At 38.2% G+C, this 20414-nt stretch overlaps 1 protein-coding gene across 5 annotated transcripts in view; it reads left to right on the top strand.

Moving 5' to 3' along the window:
• The window catches only part of LOC126162182 (GTPase-activating protein skywalker), a 310386-nt gene extending 302379 nt beyond the window's left edge, over positions 1-8007 (top strand). For all 5 annotated transcript variants that reach the window (XM_049918508.1, XM_049918507.1, XM_049918506.1 and 2 more), the window contains 2 exons: positions 5144-5373; positions 6583-8007. In XM_049918508.1, coding sequence (XP_049774465.1) covers positions 5144-5373; positions 6583-6724 — 372 coding nt within the window. In that variant the 3' untranslated portion in view covers positions 6725-8007. The remainder of the gene's footprint in view (positions 1-5143; positions 5374-6582) is intronic.
• Positions 8008-20414: the final 12407 nt, after the last annotated feature.

The following is a 20414-nucleotide window of genomic DNA, read 5'->3' as shown; positions in this document are numbered from 1 at the left end:
CAGCGCCCCCTGGTGCATCCAAGAAGTAAAGACGCCTTTCTACAATTTTATTAAAAATTTACCTTTGCCCTGGTAATAGCTGCGGCTTAGTTTTTGCGACTTGAGAGCCTCCAAGACTGTGGTGTCATAAGGGAGCTCCCTGATCAAATCAGTGGACAAACCTCTTGTTCATTGGAGAATGGGCAGGCCGAATTCAGATAGCCGTTTTCCCACCATTGAGAAAACTTTATCCTCAGTAAGTTTCAGTGCTTCATTAAAATATATGTCGTCGGTGGCCTGTGCTGCCCTTTGGTACTTGTGTGTGATGTCTTCCAATAATGTTGTTTTATATTTGTCCCAAAGTTACATGGGGCTCAAGGGTCCACAGGTGCTCAACATGATAACAAAGAGCTATCTTAACTTGGCCACTGACCGGCATAATAAGCATCCTCCATTGTAGTATCCTAGAGGCCACCATCTTCCAAAAGTCCCATCTAACCGTCGACTTTTTCAAAGGCCTAAAAACTGATGGGGCTCCGGATGCATGTCAGCAGCAACTGTGCACTGTAACACTGAAAGTGTGTTATGTGCACTGTGTTTAAATTCTGCCTAGGGCATCTGAGGCCTTCACACCATACTAGCTGTCAGTGGGGGGGTGCACTGCAGATGGTGCTTCCATTCTTTCTCTGATAAGTTCCATGTGTAATATTTAGTGTACAACAAAATCTGGGCAAAGTCATCCATCTGGTACAGACAGAAAAACAAAATGAGAGTGGTTGTGCATGGCCAATGTCATTACTCAGTCTTGCAAGTTGGCCTCCATAAAGTAAATGCGCTCACTATTGGGAAGGTGCACCACAAGGGGTGTCACTGGGTGCCTTATGAAGCGGCGAGCCCAGTATCCACCATGCCACTGTATTACTGCTTACACATTTTCTAAACATCTGCACTTCGTCTCTCAGGTCGGCATTAGTGTAGCTGCTGCTTAGTAAATATCATTTGGTCATTGCCTTTGTGTATGTGCTTACAGATGTATTTAACTGCCTGGACCGTGTTACACAACACCACGTTAACGTGGGCATCACAAATTTTGGAAAGGAGGGGCGAGCATGGTGTAGCATAAAAAACCATTACCTGTACAAATATGACCTCGGCAGTTGCACCTCTGTTGAATCTAGGTGGAAAGTTGATGTTCAAAAGTAGGGTTACAGCTCCAGGACTTTAAGTGTACTTTGATTGCTGAATGAACTAATGTTTATGGCCAGATAGCCTCTCTTAATTAAATTGTGCACAGATAATCGACCAGCCACATACTACACTCGGTTGTGCACTGTAATATGTTTTCCGAATGCAGTGGCCTAACACTGCCCTATTCACAAAAGTTCATGTGTGGCAAACAAATAATTAATTAAGTCACTTCTTAAAGTTCTAAATTAACTGTCATTGAAGTCTAACAGTCATATCAATACGAAAATGCTGTGCACAGTAACTATTGGAAGCGATACAGTTCACAGTTTGACCATGTTGCAACAGTACGTAATGATTGTTATTGAAGTTTGACACTGTCTGTAGTAATAATTACACATTTACTGTCAAATTAACCATTTAATCCAATCACTGTATTATTGAATAAACTCCCAGAGTTTAGGAATGGCTGTGACTCATCAGACTCTCCAGAAAATAATTCCTTTAATGGATCAACCAGCTTCTCTAAATCTAAAGTTAGATCTAAATCTAAAAGTTAGATCATAGTTGAAAGCACATTTTAGAAAGTCCCCAGGTATTCCTTGCAGATATTTACCAATGTTCAGCTTGTCATTGAGCAACACCAAGTTGGTGTGCATCTGCTTCTTCGGCTGTTTCAGAGGCACGCTAGGAAGCCATGCACTCTACATTCTCTTGACACCGAGAAGCAAGCTTCTCGGTTGTCTCCGAAGCACACTGAGAGGCCATGCATTCTGCAATGTTGTGTCGTCAAGCATCACGCTGCTCTGGTATCTCAACAGCATTCTGAGATGCAATGCAGTGAGCATTCTGCTAACATGGAGTATCAGCCTATGCTAAGGTTTCAGCTGCTCGAGCATCTGCCTGATGCTCTGCCTGCTAGATTCTTCTCCTCTTCAGCTAGAACTGACCTTTCTTGCTGTCTGACTATCTTTATAGCTCAAGCTCATTGTGAGCTCTGTAAAAGATTCAGCTTGAATTTGCAAGTAATACCTAAACTAGAGAACTAGTGTCATAAGATATCCTACCTCAACAACCAAATCTGTTGACTAAACTAACCCTAAAATAATATAATTAATCCAAAAATTGCCTATAAATATACAACCAAAAACCTATTCGAAATATAAATATCAAAATCCCAGAAATAAGCCAAGCAAACAAAATCATTAAAAAACTATGAATCGATCAAATCTGGACTGAAAATCCAAATCAGTGTTCAAGAATCCTGATAATATCACAATTCAGTACACTTCCACAACATTTTACATGGTGTGAAATGTATCATGAGCATATGTTAAATTGTTACCGAGTTTAGTGATGACATTATCCTACAGGAGGTGTCCTGGATGTGTGTACATATTTACTTCACTTGTGCAAATGGTTAAAAACTAATCTCTGTGCTAAACTTTATGCATTCATTTGATAGTTGACTTTCATGGATGGCTAAAAAGTCACATTGGACATTCCAAGGGAACAGTAACCATGTTGACCAACCAACGGGAATAATAGTCTTGATGACCATCCCACAAGAGCAGTGACTTTTTCGGGATAAAAGTTAGTGTATTTGTTAATACAGGGTATAATGTGTCTTCATTGTAAATTTCAGCCAAATCCATCTGGCTGTTTCAGCATTCATGATGTACTGGGTGAACACTAATAAACCCGACAAACTGCAGAGACAGATTCATGACTGGAAATGGGGGGAAAAGGCCCTGTGAACATGTGTCTGGACATGGGCAGTGCGTGACAACAACAACAAATTATCCCAGAATACAGTACAGAGCTGCATCGCAACCACGTCGTAACAGATGTTCAGAGTGGCCTCCATGGGATTGCAGGTGATAGGGATAGTAGTGGTTGTCATGCGGGATATACTTAATTGTACTTTGGCTTACAGTAATTGTGCTTTGGCTTAGACAATGTTGGCAGGCCACTTGCCTGAAGCTTGTACTTGTACTAGCTTCATCTCGATATCCTGTAAAACCCCATTCTCCATATCTGGTGTACAAGTAGTTTGCCAGCTCCCTGCACATTTGTCTCTCTGAAAGAACCCATGATCATACAAACACAAAAAAAGGGCTTGAAATGTTGTGTGATGTGGTTGCTGTCTGTGAGGGTACTTGTTTTTTGGTATACCCTTGCTGCCTCTCGATTGTTTCCATCTGCCTGGCCATACACAAACACCATCTCGGCTCGTTCCTGACATGAAAACCAGACCATTCTGCTGCTTAAAGTACACTGCATCCATCACACAGCCTGTAACACACAGGAAACTGATGGCATGTGGTCACAGGAACTGTCATTATCAGTGCCATGTACCATGGCAACAATGCATGTGCAGACACGTGTTCACGGGATCTTTATTCCTCCAGTCCCTGCAGTTTTTCAGTTTTATTAATGTTACCCTGTGTATAAGATAAGGATTTGTGTCAGTGTTCTAATGTATTGAACTTGTAACGACTTTTACATGCACATTACAGGATTTCAGGTCAGGCGTAGACTCCTCAAGATGCTACATATGATCCTCTCATCCCAGGCGTCCGCATTCTCTAATGGAAGCAGAGGGCAAATTTAGTCTCTCACAGGTTGGCACTATTGTCCACTTACGGCAGTTGGCACAGCTGTAAACAGTGCAGTGTGGCTCAGAACAGAGTGTGCTTGCTTGAGAGACACCCAGTGGGGATTATGCTGAATTGCTGCTTGTCCTGGAGCCCTGCATAACAACAGCAGAATGATAGTGCTGGCTGAGCCAGTAATGGCTTCTGGTAAAGAATGTGTCACCGAGGTTGTGAACTTCAACCCCCGACATCTGGCTGGCAGCACCTGATGACAGTAGTCACTAAGCAGTTTGTTTACTAGAAGGGTGCTAGCTTAACCCTCAACCACCAAATTTGATGCTGGACCATATGGCAGGCTCTGCCATACAGTGGTGGACATTGAAGACTGCTCCAGTGGGTGGCAGCAGAGCAATGTTACTTCTGTGTCACACTATGGTAGCTTTTTCTACAGGAGTTACGAACTGGATGCCTCTCTCTCTTTCCCCCCCTGAGCGGCCAGCACTCATATGCACCAGAGCCAGGCATATTGACGTACAGATGCGCTAGATGTTACATAGTCCCCTGAGTTTCAGTAACAGTGTCAGTTGCTGAGCAAGTAATTGTACCAGCACACTGAGACCGGCCATGAGGGTGAAATGCTGCGCCAGCTGCTTGACACCATTAGTGCAGCTATGGCACCAGAGACTTTAGCCAAGCAGCTCCACTGAAGGGTATTTATTTTCCCTGATAAGTGGTGTTTTTTATTCTAGCTTGATGTTGAGCATGTCCTGTCTGTGATGGTGGGGGCCATACACATAATAATAAAACTACAAATGTGCTACATTCTTTGGTTAGAAAATGCATTCAGGGTGGCAATACAACAAAGAAAGCAGATCAATCTAATTTCTTCAGTTAGAGAACTTACACATAACTTGAGCTATGCAGAAAATATCCGAATAAAATAGGGAAAACTGAAACACTGGCTTTCGATACAGTCTCCTGACAGCTCATTTATAAATTTAATTATCATTCCGCTTCCTTTCAGTGAGTGTCATTTTAGATATACACAATTAAGAAACATTCTATTTTCTCCACAAATACCTCTATATTCTTGCTTGGTCTATGTTCTTGGACATAGAAACGATGAGCCATGTATTCTGAAAAATGGTGTATGTGATGTCAAACTAAGTTCCTTTTTCTTATACAGCATTTCAGATTTAGTTGACTTTATTAGGTGCTGCAATTGCTGGTTTTGAATATATTTGTTGTCTGGATTCCGACTAGACTCTGTTGAATATTGAGAAGAAGAATGACATCAAACAAAATGGATATCCAGATACAGCCATTTTATCAATCACTCTGGTAGAAGTTAAAAAATCTGACTTGGGTATTTCATTTTACAGGTGTTTGGAGCATATTGTTCAACTCGGTGGTATGAGCGAAATCTCAAAGATAATCATGGCAACAGGCAAGCCTACTTTGGGACCGGTGAGACTTTCCTTTTTAGTTTATATCCAGAACGTGCCAAATACCCGTGGGTAGGCATGGATTGCAGTAATGGAGATCCTAATATTGACCATTCAGCAGAGCTCTTCATGGCTGCCGATTCAAAAATGTTAACCATTGGTGGAGGGTAAGTATTGATAGACCCTAAGTTACATCTGTAAACATGCCAACATAACCAGCTTCATTAAATGTCGGATTACTATATTTAGAGTTAGATAGTCCATTAAAATTCGAGAAAGTAGTTGATTCTTGGGAATAAGCAACAGTGATGTTTCCAGAGTGGATTTTCACTCTGCAGCTGTGTGTGTACTGGTTTGAAACTTCCTGGTAGATTAAAATGCTAAGGTCTTAATGTTCCAAGTCCTGATCTGGTAGCCAGGTTGTTTGAAGCTACAGAGAGATTACTTTAAGCATATACGTGGACACCATGCAGAAACTTCTTGAAGAACACTGATACTGTTAAAAATGCAATGTGTTCATAATTTAATCCTTGTGATTTTTGGTGAGTGGTAAAAGGAATGTGTGTAACCATAATAAACGTTTCAAAAACATTTGTATCAGTACTTCGTACTTTTTTAAAAATCCAGTATGAAGTCCCATATTCTGACGCTCTTGAGTTATTGTCAACAAATACGAAGAACCTGTGGTTTAACAAACAAAAACGACTTGGTGCTGTAAGTCTTAATAATCTCATTCTAATTCCTTTTTTGCTCACACCAAGTGAGATGGTGCAGTGGTTGAAGCAGTGGACTCACACATGGGGATCAATTTCCTGTTCAGTCATCTAAATCTTAAGTTACTTTTACTTTCCCTATATCACTTACAAAGGTTACTGGAATCCTGGTCCTGTCCAACATTGTACTTGGCCTCCAATGTCCTGTTTAATACAAAATAATTGGCAAAAGTGTCAAATATCGCAGCTTTTGTGACAAAAGTGTGTCAGATTATTTTGTCATACATTACAAAAAGAAATATTTTAGGCCTTTGGGTTTCCTTTTTTCATTATTTGTATTTCTTTGTAAAACAGATGTAAGTTTACTTATTTATTATTCATTCACTTCTTTTTTATTTTTAATATCCCTCTGTGTGACTGCTCATTGTACATTACACCATCATTGGACATTAAATATCGGGAAACCATTGGAAACAAACGGAGCAATATTTTATTATGCCGGTACAGAGATAATCAGGTTAGGATAATGTTTTGTCAATTCATTAAATATGGTGCAGCAACTGGGACAGTGTTTCTCAAAATAAGTTGCACATAATCTACATATACTTTTTTGATCTTAGAGATTGTGTCTTTGTTAAATGTATTTCTCTGTCTTCATTACAGTGAGGGACAAGCCATTTGGATGGATGAAAATATTCGCTTTGGCAAAACAGATCGTTGCCTCACATTCAACAATCCTCCCTTGTGCGCCAGTGGGGACTTCGAAATAAGAGTGCTTGAAGTTTATGGGTTTTCTGGAGCCTGAATGTTTTAATGTTCTTTGATCTCAGGTTATAGAAATTGTTTGTACAAACTATTGTGTAAATGTTGCATTCCACAGACAGTGAAATGGTACATATTTCTTATTTATTATAAGAAAATTTCCCAGTTTTAGTTATTACCCTGGGAGTCTGTTTCAATATTAAACCTATAGTGAATTGTTATATGGCCATTACTTATGACCTCTTTTGTAACATATGTTTCATAATTTAAATTATTGTTTTGTAATTGTTGCAGTTTGTAGTGTTGTTAGATATTTCTGTTGCTGTATTGTTTATCCATACAATTTTTATGCGTGTTATTCAGTTATTTTATTGATGAGCTTTCTATTTGGTGTAAATGCTTTGTACATTTTTTCATAGACTGTTTACATATTTGTGTATCTATAAATAATTTATTGTTACGTTACACAGCCACGCTTATCGATTGAAATATTATTATTTTTTTTAGAAAAAATAATAAGATATATGTACAGTTCAGCAGCAGTTCAATGCTGTGCAAGATAATATATGTTTACCACTGGTATATTATGTGACCATTGTGTTTTTGTGTGCTTGAGATTGGCATGAGAGAGAGAGAGAGAGAGAGAGAGAGAGAGAGTGAGTTATTTAAGGGTGTGTGTCTCCCTGCAATAATGTAGCACTAATAGAACACCACCATTCAAGTTGTGACTGGAACAGTGTAGTGTCTTTATGTATTGCCTATAATTGCTTGGGTAGTATGCACCTAAGAATGATGTAGCTAACTATCATATATTTTTTTATAAATGTTTTAGTACTACAAGTAGTGTGAATCAAATGAAACACTATAACCTTTTTCTTTGTAGTAATTGCAAATTTCATTTCCACTGGGTGCACAAATCAAGTCTGTCATGCTAATGAGTTACCACAATATAAGATCATTATTTTCTTACTGGATTCAATTTATCAAAAAAAAAAATCTCTCAAACAGTACAAAATTAATTGTAATGAGTTAATTAATGTTACTTAATTAGAATGAAGAGAGAGACTGTAAGCAAACAAAAAAGGTAAGATGAAACTATGAAACATTTACTATTTGTTGCTGGAATTTGCCTCGAGTTAGTATTAGTTCATATTTTGGAACGAGCAGTCACTTAACGCCTACTATTGTTTTAGTGCTTAAATCAACTGTTTTCTGTGATGTGACTATTTTCTGTGAAATCCATTCCAAAAGAATTCTGATTAACAACAGAATACCAGATAAAAATGTGGAAAGGCTCACAAAAAGTTAATAAAATAAGAACAGCAAGGTTCTGTGGGATCATTTTCTATTTTATGCAGGACAATTTACCTATTTCTGTTTATTTACCAAATTCTCCATATTTGTCAAATGAAAAACCTATCTGAATATAGCAGTGGTGCTCCTTTGTGGTTTACTTGCTCTTAATTTACATTTCATTGTACAGTTGCCTGTACTTCTGCTGCACTTTGTAGAAAATGGAGAGTAGAGGGCTGTTTTTAAATAACTTGGCTCTGGAGTTAAACAGGCATTGTACTGAAATTACACACCATCATCGTACCAATTGTCACCCTTCAACAAAATTAAATCTTTGATCTACAAAGTAGTAAATGATTTTGTAGTTGTTTCCTTCCTGCATGGTGCACAGGAAAAGTGAAATTCAACTTGTACTTCCTTCCAGAAAATGAGAATAATAAGATATTATTGGTGTCCTATGTTATGAGCTGTTTAATCCAGAATACCTCGAAAGTAGTGCTGTATACATGGCTGCAGAATGTATAAAAATGGCCTGTCTCCCTCTTACATTAGTATAAATAATGAAAGGAGTAAACTTAACAACTCATTGTACAGTGAGGCATTGAGTGATTGAGAGCACATAAACAAAGATTGAAAACACTGCTAAGCTTTTGGGCGCAAACCAGGGCCCACAAGAGATGAGAGCCCTGCAATGAACTTCTGAAGTCACACTAGTCAGGTTGTCTGCCACAATTTGCGAACGCGGTGCTCTGTGAATGGCCTATGGGAAACTAGTATGTAATTGAAAAAGGTACCCACTAAAGGTATTAATTTTGCCATGTGCAATAAAGAGCTTGCATACATTTAAATGCAGAGACAAGATTTATTAACTCGTCTGAAATAGTTACTTGCTCTCTGCCAGAGATGGCTGCTGGGCCTACCTTCTCGTGGGCCTTGGTGCGTCCGCGCCACACACACACACACACACACACACACACACACACACACCGACACACACAGAGAGAGAGAGAGAGAGAGAGAGAGAGAGAGGAGAGAGAGAGAAGCAAAGCTACAGTGTTCTGGCTAAATACACAGGGCTGGAACTGATGTGGTGTCAGGTGATGTGGAAGAGGGAAGAAAGGAGGCAGATTGGAGGAAGGTGGCAAATGGCTAAAAGGGAGGCAGAGTTGAGTGGGATAGGAATATGACTCATGCAGCGGCACTGGTGAGTTGATGGAGTATACGATGACAGTGATGTAGAGGAGTGATTTAGGAGGAAGTAACAGATAGTGGAAAGAGAGACTGCAAGGAAGATGCTGTGGGTGCAGGATGAGTGAAGTTAGGAACATGGGGCAAAGTGGAGGTGGTCGGGGTGCAGAGGGCTAGCAGGGAAAGCTTCAAGAATCCCATTGTAGTGTTGAGGTGCAAATATCCAGTAACTTAGATATCTTTTGTCTAAGAGGAAAGAACAAGAAAGGAAGGTGATAAATATATTCGTTTTTTAATGTATGCTCATAAATTTTACACCAATATATAAAGGCAGATTTATAAGAAAATTTTACACAAATCTGTGAAGATAGAAATTTCCTAACACAATATGCTTCAGTCCAGTGAAACACAAATTTTTTATTTTTTCAGAAAAGATATTTGCATGCTAGCCATTAGGTCATAAAGAGCCACTTGTGGAATACTATGGTTGTGAAGCTGTTTCAGAAACCAGTTCATGCATTAATGTCTTTACAAAATCAGAAGCATTTTTACCTTTGCCAACACAGTTTGGTCTCTACGGGGTAATGTTGTTGTTGTCGTCATCTTCAGTTTGAAGACTGTTTTGATGCACCTTTCTGTACTAGTCTGCCCTGTACAAGCCTCTTCACGTGGGCCTTGGTGCACGCATGCGCGCGCGTACGCGCGCACGTGCGTCCGCGCGCGCACACACACACACACACACACACACACACACACACACCGACACACACACAGAGAGAGAGAGAGAGAGAGAGAGAGAGAGAGAGGAGAGAGAGAGAAGCAAAGCTACAGTGTTCTGGCTAAATACACAGGGCTGGAACTGATGTGGTGTCAGGTGATGTGGAAGAGGGAAGAAAGGAGGCAGATTGGAGGAAGGTGGCAAATGGCTAAAAGGGAGGCAGAGTTTAGTGGGATAGGAATATGACTCATGCAGCGGCACTGGTGAGTTGATGGAGTATACGATGACAGTGATGTAGAGGAGTGATTTAGGAGGAAGTAACAGATAGTGGAAAGAGAGACTGCAAGGAAGATGCTGTGGGTGCAGGATGAGTGAAGTTAGGAACATGGGGCAAAGTGGAGGTGGTCGGGGTGCAGAGGGCTAGCAGGGAAAGCTTCAAGAATCCCATTGTAGTGTTGAGGTGCAAATATCCAGTAACTTAGATATCTTTTGTCTAAGAGGAAAGAACAAGAAAGGAAGGTGATAAATATATTCGTTTTTTAATGTATGCTCATAAATTTTACACCAATATATAAAGGCAGATTTATAAGAAAATTTTACACAAATCTGTGAAGATAGAAATTTCCTAACACAATATGCTTCAGTCCAGTGAAACACAAATTTTAACAACAGAATACCAGATAAAAATGTGGAAAGGCTCACAAAAAGTTAATAAAATAAGAACAGCAAGGTTCTGTGGGATCATTTTCTATTTTATGCAGGACAATTTACCTATTTCTGTTTATTTACCAAATTCTCCATATTTGTCAAATGAAAAACCTATCTGAATATAGCAGTGGTGCTCCTTTGTGGTTTACTTGCTCTTAATTTACATTTCATTGTACAGTTGCCTGTACTTCTGCTGCACTTTGTAGAAAATGGAGAGTAGAGGGCTGTTTTTAAATAACTTGGCTCTGGAGTTAAACAGGCATTGTACTGAAATTACACACCATCATCGTACCAATTGTCACCCTTCAACAAAATTAAATCTTTGATCTACAAAGTAGTAAATGATTTTGTAGTTGTTTCCTTCCTGCATGGTGCACAGGAAAAGTGAAATTCAACTTGTACTTCCTTCCAGAAAATGAGAATAATAAGATATTATTGGTGTCCTATGTTATGAGCTGTTTAATCCAGAATACCTCGAAAGTAGTGCTGTATACATGGCTGCAGAATGTATAAAAATGGCCTGTCTCCCTCTTACATTAGTATAAATAATGAAAGGAGTAAACATAACAACTCATTGTACAGTGAGGCATTGAGTGATTGAGAGCACATAAACAAAGATTGAAAACACTGCTAAGCTTTTGGGCGCAAACCAGGGCCCACAAGAGATGAGAGCCCTGCAATGAACTTCTGAAGTCACACTAGTCAGGTTGTCTGCCACAATTTGCGAACGCGGTGCTCTGTGAATGGCCTATGGGAAACTAGTATGTAATTGAAAAAGGTACCCACTAAAGGTATTAATTTTGCCATGTGCAATAAAGAGCTTGCATACATTTAAATGCAGAGACAAGATTTATTAACTCGTCTGAAATAGTTACTTGCTCTCTGCCAGAGATGGCTGCTGGGCCTACCTTCTCGTGGGCCTTGGTGCACGCATGCGCGCGCGTACGCGCGCACGTGCGTCCGCGCCCACACACACACACACACACACACACACACACACACACACACACACACACACACACAGAGAGAGAGAGAGAGAGAGAGAGAGAGAGAGAGAGAGAGAGAGAGAGAGGAGAGAGAGAGAAGCAAAGCTACAGTGTTCTGGCTAAATACACAGGGCTGGAACTGATGTGGTGTCAGGTGATGTGGAAGAGGGAAGAAAGGAGGCAGATTGGAGGAAGGTGGCAAATGGCTAAAAGGGAGGCAGAGTTGAGTGGGATAGGAATATGACTCATGCAGCGGCACTGGTGAGTTGATGGAGTATACGATGACAGTGATGTAGAGGAGTGATTTAGGAGGAAGTAACAGATAGTGGAAAGAGAGACTGCAAGGAAGATGCTGTGGGTGCAGGATGAGTGAAGTTAGGAACATGGGGCAAAGTGGAGGTGGTCGGGGTGCAGAGGGCTAGCAGGGAAAGCTTCAAGAATCCCATTGTAGTGTTGAGGTGCAAATATCCAGTAACTTAGATATCTTTTGTCTAAGAGGAAAGAACAAGAAAGGAAGGTGATAAATATATTCGTTTTTTAATGTATGCTCATAAATTTTACACCAATATATAAAGGCAGATTTATAAGAAAATTTTACACAAATCTGTGAAGATAGAAATTTCCTAACACAATATGCTTCAGTCCAGTGAAACACAAATTTTTTATTTTTTCAGAAAAGATATTTGCATGCTAGCCATTAGGTCATAAAGAGCCACTTGTGGAATACTATGGTTGTGAAGCTGTTTCAGAAACCAGTTCATGCATTAATGTCTTTACAAAATCAGAAGCATTTTTACCTTTGCCAACACAGTTTGGTCTCTACGGGGTAATGTTGTTGTTGTCGTCATCTTCAGTTTGAAGACTGTTTTGATGCACCTTTCTGTACTAGTCTGCCCTGTACAAGCCTCTTCATCTCTGCATAACTACCACAATCTGCATCCACTTAAAACTGTGCACTGTATTCTTCAAGGCTTCGTCCAGTACCAAATTGACAATTTGTTAAGGCTTCAGGTGTACCCTACCATCTGATCCTTTCCTTTAATCAAATGGTGCCACAATGCCACAACTTTCTTTTTTCCATTTTTGACTCAGTACCACCTTATTTTTTATTCTGTCCACCAATCTAATCTTCAGTATACTTCTATAATACCATATTACAAAAATTTCTATTCTCCTGTTGTCTGAACTGTGTATCATCCTTGTTTCACTCCATACAAGGCTACATTCCAGACACCTTCAGAGAAAACAGGATAACACTTAAATTGGCATTATTAGATGTTAACAACTTGTTCATTTTCATAAATTCTGTGTTTTATGTCCTCTCTACTTTGGAAACGAGTCTGCTACTTTTAGTCTCAGATTTCCTAATCTAATTCCCTCATCATTGCCTGATTTAATTCAACTACATTCAATTACTCGTGTTGATGTTCATCTTATTTCTCTTTTCAAGACAGTATCCATTATGTTTAAGTGCTCTTCTAAGTCCTTATTCATCTCTGAAGAATTAGAGTGCCATAGGAAAACTTTTAAGTTCTCCCTATGCTTAAATGCCCTTTCCAAATATCTGTTTTGTTTCTTTCACATCTTGCTCATTGTACAGATTGAATACCTTTGGGCAGAGGCTACAATCCTGTCTCACTCTCATCTCAAGTAGGGCTTCTATTTCATGTCCTTTGACTTTTTGCGACTGCAGTTACAAATAACATTTTGCTCCCTGTATTTTATCTCTGCTATCTTAAAAATTTTGAAGAGTTTAGTCTTTTGTCAAAAACTTTCTCTAAATCTACAAACGCTATAAATGTAGATTTGCTTTCCTTCACACTCTTTTATTGGAAAATATGTAGGTCAGTATTGCCTCACATTTTCCTGTATTTCTCTAGAATCCAACCAGACCTTTGCCGAGGTCAGCTTACGCCATTTTTTTCATTCTTCTGTAAATAAACTATTGTCAGTATCTTGCAACCATAGGTTGTTAAACTGACGGTTCAATAGTATCACATCTGTCACAGTCTACCTCCTTTGGAACACAAATTTTTACTCTTCCTGAAACCATGAGAGTACCTTGTTCCTCTTGTACATCATGCGCACCAGATGAAACAATTTTGTAATGTTGTGTCGTGGCTGGCTCCCAAGGCTGTCAGTAATTCTGCAGAAATGTCTACTCTAAGCACCTCGTTTCAGTGTATGTCTTTCAATGCTGTGTCAAATTTTTCTTGCCCTGCCATTTATGTACCATCTCATCTCCACCTACTTTCTACTCTCTTTCTGTAATATTGTCCTCAAGTTTGTTTCCATTATTTACAGTACCACTCATTAGTTTCAATAAACTGTGACTGTTATCTGAAATTTCAATTGTGAACACAAACAAAACTTTATTTCTCCAAAAACATAATTACATTCAGAGTGTCCTCCTTTGGATTTAATGGCTGTCCCACAAACTCGAGGTGTGATCAATAAATTTTTGTAGACATTGTGAGTCTATATGATTTCACACGTCCTTAACAACATTCGAGAGATGTTCCTTGCTTTTTGTGTAAACTTTCCTGATATGTCTGTCCACTTCATCCCAGACCATTTCAGTAGGATTACAATTAGGGCTTTGGGACAGCTACACCATTTATTTCAGTGCTATCTGTTTTTCCTTTGATGGAATGTACTTCTTTCAGAACACCAACCAGAGTTTTGTGTCATGTTCGTGCTGTATTGTGAACCTTCCACGTATTAAGCACAGTCTGCATTGTATTGTAAGATACCAAAATGTGCAGTGGTAATGCTTCTGATCCATACATACCGTATTTACTCAAATCTAAGCCGCACTCGAATCTAAGCCGCACCTGAAATATGAGACTCGAAATAAGGGAAAAAAAATTCCCAAATCTAAGCCGCACCTGAAATTTGAGACTCGAAATTCAAGGGGAGAGAAAAGTTTTAGGCCGCACCTCCAAATCGAAACAAAGTTGGTCCATTGTAATATGAGACACAATTTAGGTCGAATGAATGAAGTTACAGCCACAGTGATACAGCTACAGTAGTTTGGTTCGACTCGAAAGCTTAGCAGTTAAGCTTTACCAGGTAGCCATTGCTATGCGTCAGGCGCTCCGTCCGTATTTATACGGATACCCTCCCTTCTTCACGTGCTTCGTCTGGTTTGAATCGATTGCTTATTTTGCTTTGATCTGATAAGTGCCGTTTTCAATGTTATAGCTGTTTACGTCAGTCACTCTAAGCTGAAAATGCATTACTATACTGTGTCATGCATTGTTTGTCGCATTCTGATAGTGCGTGTTTACGGCCTGTCGCTGCTCGCGGCATGGCTTGCTTTTGTGCACGCTACCGCCGCCTACAATTAAAAAAAGAGAGGAATCGTCACATTAGCGAAACAATGGCAAGAGACTGCTATTTGTTGTTACTTACACTGCTGCTTTCTTTGATAATATCAACAAGAACCAAATAATAGACTGCGTATGATATAACATGTTCTGAACGAGAGTTTGGCGAAAATTTTTCTCCGTTTGAAAATCTTTGCGGCCGCTTCTTTAGTACATCAAATTCTGCACAGAAATTAGTCATCTTAGATTTAAAAATCTAGTCAGTTGCCGTGCTTCATTTCTGACTGTAGGCATAAGAGTAATACGAATATAAACATGACACGATACGTATATTCTTCCGCGTTTGCTGTTGTCTCACTCTAGTTTCGTAATTTATTTGGCAGACAGGATTTAAATGAGATAGAAGCAAACACGAAAGAATACATGGCAAAATGTTTATATTCGTATTATTCTTGTGGTGAAGAGAATACTGCATGTGATACAAATTTCATCAGGTTCCTATTAGCAACCATCTCTTCTCACAGGTAGGGAAAAATTCAGAACGTAGAGTTGGCCATATTGACAAAAATCCCAGTATTACTAGTCAGATTTTCGTAGTACATTGAAATTCGAAGATGAACAATACGGAATTTGTATTTACTTTGTTGGATAATGTATGAAAATGCAGTGGTCGAAATTCGGGCGGAGAAAAATGCTCGTCTTCTAATTTTTTTTTTAATTTTATTTACTGACGCAGAGGTTTTGGCGCCAGTATTTATCTTTGTGCCTACAAACTACAAAGGATGCCTGTGTAGTGCTACATACATTCGACGGCAGAAGTTAGTTGTGGCGGCACCTATCAACATTTTTCAGAACTTCCGCTTGCTTTGCACTCGATTGTAAGCCGCAGGCGGTTTTTTGAATTACAAAAACCGGAAAAAAAGTGCGGCTTAGATTTGAGTAAATACGGCATCCTTTTAATTTCACAATGTCACCAACTGCAAAACATGCCCAACCCATAATGGAAGCCCCATTGTGTTTAACTGTAGGTAGAATGCACTGCTGGGTCATCTTTTCTCCTTCAGACTGACGAACAAATGTCTTCTTCTAGTACCAAGAATCATGAATTTCTTCCACCCATCATGTGTCCACTTACTATGTTTCCTAGCCCATTCAAGTGTCTTATTTTTATTTACAGTCTGTAGAGGGGGTTTCCTCTCTGTCACACTTCCTTTCAAGCCGTCATCAAACAGTTTTTCATGTTCATTTGTACCAGTTTTGTGTACTTTGTGCTGCTGTTTTAATATGTTTCTCTTGTGTGTAATTCTGATGAACTTGTCAGTAATTTGAGTCGTGTTACGAGGTCGTCCTTATAGGCAATTTGGGGCATAGAAAGACTTGCTTGTCTGAGTGGTACAAACGTATCATCTTTGTCTGTGGAAATCTCCACTCTTGGAACCATAATAATGGTGTGCACACTGTCACTAATGAACTGGAGTGGAGTAACCATATAGTATGTATCGGACGACTGCTTGAAGTACACAGCAGACATTACAATGCTGCAGGGAACAACAGGCCAGTGTGGAATGACCATTAATTCATCATGTAGGTAAACAAACATACCATTTCAGGTAACTATGTTGAATGTACACAACAATCTTCTGGAAACATACAAACCTGACATGTTTACCAGTGGTGTTCTATTCCTTTGCTTACACAATCACAGGCATTATATGGTCTCTGCGAGAAATTATATGGATGATTCATTGTAGCTCCAGCAAAGTGCAGGGTTTTCTTGTATTCACAGTGATTTATGTTAACACTGAAGCTGTGAAATATTGTTTTTTATGTACATCCACAAAAATCATGAAACTTTTATTGCAGCAAATCCTAAAATGTACCCTGAAGGAACAGATGTAGGTGATTTGCCTTAGAAATAAGTGTCAGTATTAAGAATCAGATCATTCAATAAAGAGAAAAACCAGATCTCCATGGAAAGTTTATATTATTGGTCATATTTAATTGGTGAACTACCACAAGAAAACAAATATTGAAATGTTTCAGTTGAGAAGATAGACTCAGTTACATCTTGCAGTGAGTATAAAACATGAACACTTTATAGAAACACTGTCAATTGTTTGTGACTGCAGAAGTTTGAGCAAATGAAAATTGATAACAGTATAAAGTACAAACATACTGTGTCATTATTCTTATTATGCAAGTGAGAAATCATTGGCCATTTTCTCTAATTATTAAAAAGTTGAATTTCATGTATAATTAGTTGTTATTTCCATATGTTCAAATTATTTTTTATTTATGAGTAATGGTGTTCGATAGCTTTCCATAATTTGTAAACGAGATTTTAGGTTTCTCTTTTGACTTACTTAATACGACAGTCTCTTTACACATATCATACTTCTTTTTTTTAAGTGTATGAGCTTCAGACAACATATTGTACAGTGTCTTCATTTTTGTGTGACTCAAGTTTCCTACTCATGATCCATTAGGAAAGATGCCATATGCCTTATTCATGAGTGCTTATTTTCAAGTAAATTATTTTACTTTGACAACTACTGAATCGCTTGGTCAGTGTACTATTTAAATAAACAAAACAGTTAATAGTTACCATGCGATTACATTGCATTTTATATTGCACAAATTAAACTTAACAGATATCGATGTGTAACTTTAATTTGATCCAGAATATGCAAAAACAATTTCTTCATTCTGTTGTTGCATATTACTATTTTCTGACTGTTCCTGTTGATAATGTTAAGAAACTCAAGGATTTGACATATTCCCCCCCGCCCCACACACACACACACACACACACACACACACACACACACACACACACTACTCCTGGCACCTGACACTTCTGCTGGCCTTGTTACAGTTTCTGATTTGGCAGTGGACAGGAAAACCATACTCTTGTCTCTGTCCGTGCAGGACAGCTTGCAACCTTAATGGCACCATCAGTAGAGTTATTATGAATTGTGATAGGTATTCTGCAGGAATAATAAAGGCTTTCAAATAACGCACTCATTGTATTCTAAAATTTCATGTAATCCTTTGAGAGTGAGTCCTTATTTCTTTTTTTTTTTTTTCTTTTTTTTGTGTCTATATTAGCTTGTGTTAAAGTAATATAAAAATTATGCTGTGAAGACACCACCAATTAAGTGGGTGCTGAGAACTTAATTTAGTTTTGTATGATTTGAAATATGTATGAAACTATGTCCCTGTTCAGTTTTATGAAGAAGCGATAACTGTAGAATAATGTTAGTCACGTGACAAGTAAAATTGTCTTGTAGAACAGGGGATACTTGCAATATAGTGCAGTTATTAAATCACTTTGTGATATTTCATGGGGGGGGGGGGGGGACCATTATTAAAAAACTGGGAGTGCTTCCCACATTTTAGCTTTTGTCTGTATTGTGCTATGAGGGGGTACTACTCAGTGCACAGTCATATTTTTTGTTAAATTATTTGTTATTGAAATCCACTATACCTTCCATGGATGTAAATCTGTATGTTCATTCATAAAAGATCAAAAGTTCATACATAAATCATACTCCCACATAAAAGGTTAGGCTTCCCTCAGATGTGTGTTCCAAAATATTTTGCTATGGCATGGCTAAATAAAATCCTCTCGAAATTAATCCACATCATTTTGAATAAAATTCATAATGCTGTGTGAATTGAAATGATGGGGCTTGTAAAGTAAGAAAATTTTATTTCCTCAGTTATGTTAAGAAACAAGACCATCTTTGGGTGCATTTCTTTTTACTTGTCGGTCCAAAACCTGCTGCATTAAGTTGGTCCTTTCACACAATACACAATCCCCAGAGATTAGGAACATTAATTCTGTGATGGTGCTGTCAAGAGTTGTGACCTGTTACTACTTTATTGTTGCTTGGTAACTATTTACTTGAAAGTAGAGCATAGCTAATGTATTTGTGTATAGTAAACAACATTCATTTGTAACGAATGGATTAATTCAGTTTCCTAACATCCATCATATGAAATATATCGCGGCTTTTCAGTTCAGTTATGAAAGAAGAAGATAACGCATACACCCTTGCACTGTATGTAGACTCTGAGTAAACTCCGGTGCATGATGGAAGCAGTTGAAAAGATAAAAATCGAATGACACAGCTGGCATTGACACCTTTATAGTCATTGACAACATTGTTTGTAGTGCATCCACTGTAGAAGTGCCACACACAGTTATGATCTCTGAAATGGAATGCGTAATTGAGTATTAAATAATCTGCTAGCTGAACTTGATAGCAACCAAGTCATTCAGAAATGGACAGTATTGTTTGATTTATATAGGATCAGCTGTTCCCATGTATCGCTTCATCAAGAGTCTTCATAGTGTTTCTGTCAGCCAGGTTGTTTACATTGACAGTTATGTCAGTAATACATACATTGGGCCTAATATAATTACTTGTTAAAAAGAAATTGCATTTTATATCTATTAGCTGGTGACTGATACTATAGCTTTAAATTTTTAGTGGTGTTATGTGCGATAGGTAAGGTAACCTGCCATTAATGTTATACACGTTATCTTACAAGGTAGATATAGCTACAGTATGTACAGCAGAAAAAAGTAATTGGATCATAACTATATTTGTTTAGTTGGTTTTGTTTAAAACTAATAAATCTTTGGTTCAATCATTGTGGATATTGTACAAACATTACATACAACTGATATTAAATTTAAAATATCCTGACAAGACTGAGTGTAAAGTGTATACATCTAATTCAAAAGTATGAGAGTGTACATTTTCTGTCAGTGGTTCATAGTAAGACATAATGTACAGGGAGACAGTATTGTCTTCAACTTGAAAATGTTTGTTTTGATAACACATACATTACTGTTCCTTGAGAATAAAAATTTATGTCAAAGATATTTTCATTGATTAAGCTGTTTTTGAAAAGAAAGCAGTTTTGTGGTATATGCGTTGTTATGCTTGTTTTGTGCATGGGATTTTCTCAGCATAACTTGGAATTGTGTACAAATCCAAGATTGGGTCTGCAATTATTCGTGTGGTTGGCATGGCACACCTACATGGCATGTGTAACTCAGTTTGACAGAAATTGTCATGTGATAGGTTTTGAAATGCACCATTTCATACTGCACCAGTAACTGACACTGCAACTCATCAAAAAGTAAAATTTGACTGCAGGCATGTATCTTACATAAAATTATAATACACAGGATTAGAAAACTCTACACACTAATGTAGGAAACTAAAAGTGAAGATCACTATAATAACACACAATTTCAAACTGATCTGAATCACTTGAACTCTGCATGCATATGCAGACTGATAAAAGTGATGAGAATAACTGAAGACAAGTTGCACAAATCATGTTTTAAGATTTTTATTTTCAAAGAGAACAAAACATTGGTTTTTGATACTATCAAATTGGGTGAAGTTAACTGAAAAGTTAAGAAACCATTTTATGTTAAGTAACTACGCATTGATTATGATAAAGCCTTTTAATTTTGTTACTGTATTTACT

Source organism: Schistocerca cancellata, chromosome 2, assembly GCF_023864275.1.
Source record: "Schistocerca cancellata isolate TAMUIC-IGC-003103 chromosome 2, iqSchCanc2.1, whole genome shotgun sequence".
Lineage (NCBI taxonomy): Eukaryota > Metazoa > Arthropoda > Insecta > Orthoptera > Acrididae > Schistocerca > Schistocerca cancellata.
Note: the sequence above shows the minus strand (reverse complement) of the source record. Positions and strands in the feature narration are given on the sequence as shown.